We start from the raw sequence: 10,441 nt of genomic DNA on the forward strand, positions 1-10,441 counted from the left end.
GTGCTTCTTTAAAATAACCTCTTTTCAGAAGGGTATCTTCTTTTGTCCTTTTGTGTACTTCTATAGGAGTTTTATTTGCTTATTGTCTTACAGTGCTGATGGTGAAACACAGGCTTAGGCAGGCTTGCTCTTCTACTGAGGCACATATACCCCTAGCCATAGAGTTGGGTGTCTTAATCCAGATTTCTGTCAGTGCAGTATTACTGCACGTGCATTGGCTGCTGTCCCGTGCAGTAGCCGAAATGGACAGTGAGTTCACTTGGCTCGACTACTCTTCTGGGGAGTTCTGATAGTGAACAGTAGCCATAGCTTGTTTTCACCCAGCTTATTGGTTGCCACCTTGTTCCAAGTCAGGGTTCAGCTACTGAGGTGATGGTTCATGTTAAAGGCAAAAGCAAGAGTCAAAAGTGGGACAGGGCTGTATTCTAAGAAGGAGCTGTGCTTTGCCTGAGCCTTGGTTATGGGAGGATAGGTTCTTGTGAGAGACAGGAGTCTAGCAGGGACAGCCACAAATGAGCCTTGCAGCTGCAGTCTCAGCATGGGCTGGCTGGTCACTGACCCTGTGCCTCCAGTGTGTTCAGTCTTGTTACAGCTCCCTATAGTAAAACCTCTGTGGATCTTTGACCTTCAGTCTTTACCTGATTGACTGTGAGCAGCAGTGGCAATGAAGCAGCCGACAACTTACAGCTAGAACTCAGCGTGAATTATGGCAGTTATTTAAAGCTTATATTCATTGGTTTGAATGTTTAGAGTACACATGCATGGGAGTGTAGGAGAGAAGACTTGTTGGATGTTTTCTCCGGTCAGTCCTCATCTTAGTTTTGAGACAGTTCTGGGGCTCACTGATTCACAGAGGGCAGCCAGCTGCTGCACTCCAGGGATTTCCTGTCTTTACTTCCCCAGCACTGGGATAACAAGCTTGTGCTGTTGCCCTTACTTGAATGCTGGGGATGGGAACTTAGGTCCTTATGCTTACACTTTAACTATGAAGGCACCTCACTCCCAGCTTTCTCTCCTCTAATCCTTAAAACAATCCTGACTGCTGTTTCACATAGTAAACTGAGTCACAGAGGTCTGTGGTTAACACTACCTCACTGAGGGAAGAACACGGGCAGAACAGAAAACCATGGCAGCCTAATGGAAGATGATTTATCTCTCATTTAAATAAAGATGATGCATAAACACAGGCCTGCTATGGCCTGAGATGTGTGGTGATTGGTTTGTTAACACATCTGATTTGGAGCGTTCTCTCTCCCCCCAAATAGAGAAAGAGAGCTCTTGCTTGCTAAAGACCCCATTTATCAGTAGGTGACTTGTCACCCCACTTCCCTGCCAGGCCTATAGACACATTTGAGTTTATAACTCTGGTCTAAAAGGTCAGGAGCTGAGAGTTTATTCTTTCTTTGCATGAGCTGAGAAACAAATATTCTCAAACCCTTTTTCCCCTAGGAGATTTTTTCATTTTGCCAATACTTTACAAAAAATATTGCTTGCTTTTAGTTTTAATTCATTTCCTTCTTTCTTGGCTATCCCTGTCAATATATAGAACAACTACTCAGAAAACTGTTAGTTTCCAGGAATACAGTTATTAAAGTCAGCCTTTGTGTCTTGTCTGTAAACCCTTTCTGTACCCAGTCCCATCTCCCTCTGACATCTCAAAGCTCACCGTCAGATCCTCTGCCACATGGGAGTGTCATGACACAGTAAACGTCATACTGCTTCCCTGGCTTTATTCAGTGCACTCTAGAACACTCAAAAGACAAGGGAACAGGAGCTGGGCTGTCTCCATAGGTGTGACTACCAGGGGCCTACACCAATGGGATGTATTTGACTGTCCTCTGTAAACAAGCTTTTAAAATTATTTTGAAGTGTTTTGTCTTCATTTTGAAAATTGATTTAGCAAAGTTATGTGGAAGCTCTATACTATTATTGCTTTTTTTTTCCTGCCCCTTTAAAAAAGAGATGAAAAAAGGAAAGGATTTGAAACAACTACTGTCTGGATTTTTCTTTTTCAGATGCAAAAGAAATTGTTTTAAAAGCCCAGATCTTAGCTGGAGGAAGAGGAAAAGGTGTCTTCGATAGCGGTTTGAAAGGAGGTGTTCATTTAACAAAAGAGTAAGTCTGAATGGTTTAGGTCCCCATTCTGATCTTGACTGAAGGGTTCTGGAACAGGTCCGGGGCTGGGGCAGTGTAAGGTACTGAGAGGAAAGTGAGGCTCTGGCAGGGCCTTGCCTCAGGGCTTCCTTCTCATTAGAAGGTTTTTTATCCTGCACTGAGGAAGATTATGCTTCCTCTCTCCCAGACAATTTGTGACACATCCTAAGAAACAACACTGCTTGCAACTGAAATAGCATTTTCATCATCTCATTTCCATGAAAAAAATATTTTGTGGTTCTTGTGACCAGTGGCGTCTTTGTGGTGTCTGGTCTGATAGTTTAAGCCTGCCTTTATCTGAGCATTTTCCCAGCATCCTGCCCCAGTACCAAACATCATCACAGTCTTTCATTGATTGTGGTCCTTGTTTTCCCTCCCATTGTTTACTGTTTCCCAGATCATCCATTATCAGTTTCTATCTAAGTCTGTTATGCATCCAGTATTGTTTCTTTACACATTTGGTTTTTTTTTTGGGGGGGGGGGGGTAGCAGAGTTCAGCATCCCTTCACTCATTCACTCGTTCCTTCATTTGTATTTGCCTTTCAGTGAGTTTCATGAAGCACTAGACACACAGAATGTAAATCGAAAGATATGCATTCTGTGGGTAATGGGGGGATGTGGGCTGGAGGTAGACCCTGGGCAGTGTGGGTGTGAGGAGGTGAGGTGGTGGAGGTGACCCTTGATACTGTGAACCCTGCTGTATAGTGATTTGCAATATACCCTAATTGTTTTTCCTTTGTCATTCCCTCTTTTTTTTTTTTTTTTTGTCCCTGTTAGCCCTAAAGTGGTGGGACAGCTGGCAGAGCAGATGATTGGTTATAATCTAGCAACCAAACAAACACCAAAAGAAGGTGTGAAAGTTAACAAGGTAATGTGGATGTTCTTATTCATTTCACATGCACTTAAAACAAAAGAACAGAGAGGTAGACTTGCTCTGACAGATTCTCATGAAACACTGTTCTTTGACAAGGTTTGTTTAGGGAGTGCTGTGTCTTGGAAGAAAGACCTGAAGGGCTGTGGACATTGACCCTTCACCAAAACCCAGTGAGGTGAATGAGCGGAGCAGCAGTTTTCCATTCAAAGTACAGATACATTCTGCTTAAAGCTGACAAGACATAGCTGGGCAGCCTTGCACTCTGTAAGCCTCTGGCTTCCTTTCCCATGCAGCCCCACCCTCAGTCCTTTCTATTAGAACTGCCTGTTGCAGTGGCTTTTCTTACAAAACACCTCATGCTTTTAAGCCACTTACTGCTACAAGTGTATTATTAGAGAAAACTGCTAGCAGTAAGCACGTATGGCGTGTGCACCCATGTGCATGCGTACATATGGCACATAGACATACAGATGAAGAGGAAGTAAAGCTCAAAGAAAAATGGCCTGCCTCTGCTGTGCAGTTGTGAATGTAGGAGCCAAGTCCAGGTTCTGCCTTTCCCTCCTCCCTGTTTTCAGCCTTTTGTTCCTGTCTTCATGTGTGAATCAACTGAAGCTGTCTGTTGTGTATACTCCAGTGCAAGATGAAGACCATGCAGAGACTCATGTACACAGTGTACTGTGAACTCATGAGCGGGGCCCCTTGAGTGTCACATGTGGCAACCCTGAAGACAGTATGGCTGGAAAGGGCCATCCTAACTGGGCCCCACTTTTTGGCCCTGCTCTGTTGCCATAATATGAGAGACTTACAGCCTCTCTCTTGTGCTTTACTTGGGGATCACTGAGTGGTACATTCTATTTTTAGTTTTATAGAACTTTAGAAAGTTCTTGACGTGGCCTTAGAAAGCTTGTCCTTATTAAATCATGGTAGAGTCAATCCTAGCCAAAATAGAGACACTGGAAAACAAGATATCCTAAGGAGACATTTGTGTCCTTCTTTGTGCCTCTCAGGCTATTGAAACAGTACACTCCAAGAACATGGAATCTCCTCAGGAATGTCATGCTGGGTGGGAAAAGGGAAAGGCCATACCTGGCTGCTGGGCTGGAGAGGAGCTGGTCTCCCAGGAAGGTTTCTCACAATCTGGAGAACAAGTTAGAGCACTCTGCCTTGATGTCATAGCTACTCAGACCGCTTGCTCTAAATTCATGTCAGGACCCAAAAGATGGGCTTGGGTGGGTGGGGTATGTTCTCTGTGTTCCTCTTCCAGTGTGACACATTGAATGAACATCCTCTGTGTCTCACTATTGTTTTTTTAATTGGCCCGTTGAGTCTTCATGCTGAGCCTAGCTTGTTAAGACAGCCAGTGCCTAGGATCATCATAACACAGCTCCAGTAACAGCAGGACTTTGGGATACTGTTAGGTCATTAGCTTCATCTATGGAAACACCAAGTCATCTCAAATGCTGAGAAGCAAACCCAAAAGCTGAGTGTTGTTTCATCTGTCTCTCAGGTGGATGGAGGCACTGTCAGACTGGGGTTGATTGGTTCCTGTTCACACTGGAACTCTACTTTTATTTCCTTTAAGTCTGATGATGAGTTGTCACCTGCATAACTTACTCAGGATTTGTCCATAGATAGCATAATTAGCACTGTGTTTGTAGGGAATTGTTATTTTAGGTGGACACATGGGACTGGAGATTAGAAGTTGTGAAACTTTTAAAAAGCATATAAGAATATCTACTCAAAGCAGATTTACACTATATAGTAAAAAAATTCTACAGAAAAGTGGCTTGTAGCTAAGTCCCTCACACGATGGAGATAAGCATGTTCTTGAGAAGCGAGGCATCGCCAGAAACTACTAGAGTAATTTATTTTTAAGTCTGTTTTCCCATAATTCAGTAACATGTAATAATTTCAATAGGATAAGAGTCAGAAAGTAAGAATTATGAGCTCCCATTCTGGAAGGAATTGCTGTGTACTATTTGTCTTCTTCTGATGTCTAGGCTGTATCATGTTTCTGTAACAGCATTCATGTGTTAATGCTTTTGTTCTGCTTCCTTGTTGGGATTGTGTTTTTGAGCTCAGGCTAGCCTCAAATTTGCTATGCAACAGAAAATGGCCTGTTTTTGTCATCTTCCTCCAAGGCGTGCTAAGCAAGTGACTGCATTGTTGCACCTTTCCCCAAGTCAGGACATCTGGTAATGTCTCCTTCCTCTCCCTCCTCCTCTTCTTCCTCCTCTTCTTCCTTCTCTTCCTCCTCTTGTTCTTCTTCTTCCTGGTCCTCTTCCTCCTCCTGGTCCTCTCCTCCTCCTGCTCCTTTTCCTCCTAGTCCTGGTCCTCTTCCTCCTCCTGGTCCTCTTCCTCCTGGTCCTCTCCTCCTCCTGCTCCTTTTCCTCCTAGTCCTGGTCCTCTTCCTCCTGGTCCTCTTCCTCCTGCTGCTCCTCCTCCTCCTCTTGGTCCTCCTCCACCTGTCTTCTTCTTTGCTAGAAGTATACTCTTCCAGTCACTGAGGGTAATTAGTATTTAACCAGCACTGTAATGATAGATATTTGTTTTAAGTGTTTCATAGACAATGTGACAGTGGAGATTCAGAATATTCTGACTTCAGGAAAAGCTGAAGGCTTCATACCTGACTGTTCCTTTCATTTTCAAGACAGACATCTGGAGAATCCATTGATGGCCCCAGATATAGTGATGGCCAGGTCTCACTTTCATCTTTCCAGGATATGTGGTGCCCACTGCATTGTCTCCCTTTAGCTGGGTTGAGTTCAAGGATTAAAGTCATCACACAGTATCTTTTGGGCCTTTTACTAGAGCCAAGATAAACAATATATTGAGTTATAGGCCTCCTGTGTTCGAGAACCTGCATAGGTTAATATTGGTCCTGAGATGCTCCCAGGTACCACAGATGGTGCTCAATTCCCTGATATCAGCAATGATGTTTCCTACAGATTCCTTCTTCCTTTTGCTGGTGTGTTTAGTGATGTTCCAGCTTTTCCTGGCCCATGCCTCATGTTGTTAGTAGCATGCTATATAAGAATGTTATAATTTAAATAAATTATTATACACCTAAATGCTTAGGTAAAATAAAATGCTGAATGCTTCTGTCTGTGTCCATGAAGACTGGTATAAAAGACTAGCACAACCTAGGTGAGCTCACCATATAGAAAGCAGAAAGTCTAAGTAAAGTCTCTCTTAGATTTTGTGTTTGGTGAGGAGAGGGTCAAATTTCTCTTGTGTTTCTGTATGATTGGAAGGCTGAGGGAGCTCTGAGTTCCCATTTAAAAGGGCACTAACCCCACTCCTGAGGTCTTTGCCATAGCCTGGCTTTAAATAGCATTTCAGTGGAAATGAGAGTACAGCACATGAATGCTGAGGAACATAAACCTTTCTAGAATGTTGTAGAAATTAAATTATACACTGTATAACCTTTGAGAATAGGCTTCTATCTGTGATATATGGAGATTGTGTCTTTTCATTGATATATAATATTCTGTAATATGTGTGTTCCACAGTTCCTTAAGTCATCATATATTAATATCTCAATTGTTTTAAGTTGCTCTGTTACACATTGAAGCATTCTATACATTTATGGACAGATTTTGGTGTAGATAGTTCTTTATTTGGCAGATGAATTTAGAATTATGTGTAGTTGTATGATCAGTTGATTTTTGTTTTATTTTGTTTTAGAAACTGTCAAATATTTGGCAAGTTGATGGTACCACTGTACAGTGCCATCTGTAATGTACAATGACTGGAGTTCTCCACATTCTAGTCAACATTTAGTAGTCATTGCTTAAAATTTGAGCCATTTTTGTAAATATGTAATGCTATTTCATCCTTATTTAAAATTCCATATCCCTTGAAGCTACAGATCCAGACACCTTTTCATTTGCTCATTTGTCACTGTCGGCTCTCCTTTAAGGCTGTGCTCATTGTCATTGCATTAAGAGGGACCAGGAGTCATCGGGGCTCACTCCTCAGCAATGATCTCGCCTTACATCGGAAGACTGACTGATGGGCTCAGCATAGGCTTGTTGCATCTGTACTGTGTTAGCAGGTTCTGTTGCTGTGATTGGCATCCTCATCTTAGTAGAGGAGAACATTTTGTAGAACAAAAATACTTCATTTTGATGAAGTCCAAAATATCACTGTTCTTTTGTGGACTGGGCTCTTGGTACATTCTAAGAACAAGGATTTCTGTTAAGTTTGTAATAGTTTTTCTTTTTTGTGTGTCGGCTTTTGAGTTACTTTTGATTAAGGTGACAGACTTAGGCCTGTGGTTTTTGTTTTTACCTTTGGATGTCCATTTGTATGTGTACTCCCTTTAAAATGATGCGTTTTCCCTTTATTGTATTTTATATTGACAAAAGCATTTGTGCCATTGTCAAAAATTAGCTGGCTGTATCTCCTGCTGCTAGCACTTAATTGTTGTAGCATGCAGTATGCTTTAATCTGTAGACACTGCTTTTCTCATTTCATTCCTTTGTTTTCAGTGTACTCTATTCCTGTTATTGTACCTTATCATATGCTTCTTAAAATAATCTTGTCTTAGTTAATAGAAAAAAAAATCTCTTGCTGAGCTTTCAATAGACATTGTCTTAATCTGCTATATTAGTTTGGGGAGAGTCAATGTTTGCTATGTTAAACCTCAGTGTCCATTAAAAAATGACTCTCTTCTTAGCTCTGCCTTTATTCTTGCTCTCACAGTTACATAGTGCTCAGAAAATAGGTTTGAGATATTTATATATTTTCAGATTTATACCTAATGTTTTCTCTTTTTTTTTTTCAGTAGCAATTATTACTGGGATTGGAGTTTTAATTTCACATATTCATTTAACTTTATTTGGACAGCATGTTCATTGTTGATGGTATTACTTGCTGCTGATGCTTGGTAGATGTCTGCCAAGAACCCTGTGACCCAGAGACTCCCTTGCCTGTGATTGTTGACATTCCTGGGTTATCAGTTCCTGCAGTATCTAGCCTGATTTACAAGGTGGAGCCCAGCACAGGGTGCTTCCTCATGTCTCACTTGCCAACAAGACTGCTTTCTCCTTTTAAGTTTTCTGGTTCTTCCTGTTTCTGTTGACTTAAAGTTTTATTTAAATGTAGTAGAGGGGTAAGGAAAATGTGTCAACTCCATATTCTCAAGAGCTAGGCTACAGGCTAATAGAAACATTCAATTTCTTAAGCTTATTAGAGGTGCTATTTAATTCATGCATATGTACGTGCGCGCGCAAACACACACACACACACACACATCAATAGCAGGAATTTTTCTCTGACTCTGTGCTATTGTGCTACATGTTGCTTGGGAGAGAAAAGGGTGTGAGGCAGCACTTCTCAAGAGATCCATGATCACTGTCATCAGTACCAGCTACTGCTCTATAGGAAATAGGAAATAGGAAATATGAAATCGGATGGTTTCATAGAATCTTAACTCTCTGCTGTTACGTTATGAATAGTTTACACATTGCTATTCAACTCAGACTTAAAATTTGAGTAGCAGGATATGAGGGAAGGAGGAGAAGAGATAAATTGGTCAAATCAAATAATGAAACTTAAGATATTTTGAATATCAGGGGATCTCACAAAAAGGCTATGTCTGTTGATAATCTTTGTAGAACTAAAATGAAAGTGTTTTGAAATTCATCTCCCTGAGCTTCCCTGGAGGTTAGTGTTATTCAGTCCACCAAATTTTTCTGTAACAATCCTTAAAATACTCTAGCATCCTGGGTCACAAAGATGGCTTTATAACACAAAAAACCATTGAGTCTTTATGTGAACTACTCATTACTTTCCTGCGGGATTTGTTTTGTTTTGCTTTGTTTTTTTAAAAAAAAGTAAAACATTATTTCTTCCAAGCAAGAACTGGTGGAGACAGCAGCTGGTCTTCACCAACTGAAGTCTGATAGAGTGCACAGCGTATCAGTTAGTGCTCCAAAAGGCAGAGGATACAGCTTGTGAATGACACTTAGCCTAAGAATTCGAATGCTGTATCACTTCTAAGACTACTCACAGTCATTGAATATCTCACTAGACCAACTTTGTATTAGACAAACTATGTGTTAGAAGTGAAGGATGGCAAGAGGGCGGGGGAAGGGGCTGAGAACACTTTTGCTTTTAAGTCATGGTCACATTCAGCAGCCCAGGCTAGCCTCAAACTGAATCTGCAGCCCAACCAGGACTTATCTTGGTGTCCTCCTGTCTCAGCCTCCTAAGTAGCTCCAATTACAAGCCTGTACGATCAGACCCAGTGGCTGCATTATTTTCAACGACCAAATATTATGTTTATTTGTAGAGAGTATAATATAAAATAAAATAAAACAGAGCTATGCAGGACACAGAAATGTATAAATATATGCAACATCAGTATATTATATAAAAAAAGTCTCTTATTTGTAGCCAAACTTAGTTTTGTACCAGTATAATAATGCATATGTACTGTTAATGTGTCAAATTAAAACAGCTGCTTCACTGGAGGCTTTCTCAAATGACACAGATTTACCAGAAAGAGAAACTGAGATGGGAGTTGGATGGTTCCTGGGGCAAACCAGATACTTGAGGATTTAACAGGGTTAATTAAGGCGCTGACACTATGTCTTATGCACCTCGTAGACTCCCCAGAGCTTTGGACAATGATCCATGGCATGACAGGAGCCTAGAAACAAATGAGGCTGTTGGTTTTGTGTTTGTGTGTTTGTGTGTGTCTGTGTGTGTGTTAAATTTCAAAGCTCAGATGTACTCTACACAAAGTTAACTGGACTTCTCATTCTTGTGATCATAGGTGATGGTTGCTGAAGCCCTGGATATTTCTAGAGAAACTTACTTGGCCATTCTGATGGACCGGTCCCATAATGGCCCTGTGATAGTGGGCAGTCCCCAGGGGGGCGTTGATATTGAAGAAGTGGCAGCTTCCAGTCCAGAACTCATCTTTAAGGTATGTTTTATTAGCCAGCCATGTAACTGATTGTTAGAGTACTAACTGTTCAATATTTGTTGTGGAGTCTGAGGCAGGGAGCACTGGACCTGTTGCTGAGATGTGAGGTGAAGATGCTGAATCTCCTCAGGCAGAACTGAAGTGTCTAATATTCAAAGGCTTTTCTTTCCTTTCCTCTCCCCTTCTCTCCTCCCCTCCCGTACCTTCTCCTCTCCTCTCCTCCCCTTTCCTTCCCTCTTGTCTCCCCTCTCTTCTCCCTCTCCTCCCACTCTCTTCCCCCTCTCCCTTCTCCTATCCTCTCCTCTCCTCCCCCTCCTCTTCCCTCTCCTCTCCCCTCCTCTCCTTATCTTCTGTCCCCTCCCCTTCCCTCACCTCTCCTCCCCTTCTCTCCTCACCTCTCCTCTTCCCTCCCCTCCTTTCCTTTCTCCTCTCCTCTCCCCTCCCTTCCCCTCTTCTCTCCTCTCCTCTCCCCTCCC

At 41.9% G+C, this 10,441-nt stretch overlaps 1 protein-coding gene across 1 annotated transcript; it reads left to right on the forward strand.

Moving 5' to 3' along the window:
* Window positions 1–242: 242 nt before the first annotated feature.
* LOC114616531 (succinate--CoA ligase [GDP-forming] subunit beta, mitochondrial-like) lies at window positions 243–10,015 on the forward strand. Its single transcript, XM_028761972.1, has 4 exons — window positions 243–249; window positions 2,016–2,115; window positions 2,932–3,022; window positions 9,813–10,015. Exons 1-4 carry the CDS (start codon window positions 243–245, stop codon window positions 9,993–9,995), a joined length of 381 nt encoding a protein of 126 aa, XP_028617805.1. The 3' UTR covers window positions 9,996–10,015.
* The last annotated feature ends 426 nt before the right edge of the window (window positions 10,016–10,441 follow it).

Source organism: Grammomys surdaster, unplaced genomic scaffold (genome assembly GCF_004785775.1).
Source record: "Grammomys surdaster isolate TR1022 unplaced genomic scaffold, NIH_TR_1.0 332439, whole genome shotgun sequence".
NCBI classification, from domain to species: domain Eukaryota; kingdom Metazoa; phylum Chordata; class Mammalia; order Rodentia; family Muridae; genus Grammomys; species Grammomys surdaster.

Coding starts and splice junctions, on each gene's coding strand:
- LOC114616531 (XM_028761972.1), top strand. Junction 2,116..2,931: donor GGTGTTCATTTAACAAAAGA/GTAAGTCTGAAT, acceptor TGTCCCTGTTAG/CCCTAAAGTGGTGGGACAGC. Junction 3,023..9,812: donor AAGGTGTGAAAGTTAACAAG/GTAATGTGGATG, acceptor TTGTGATCATAG/GTGATGGTTGCTGAAGCCCT.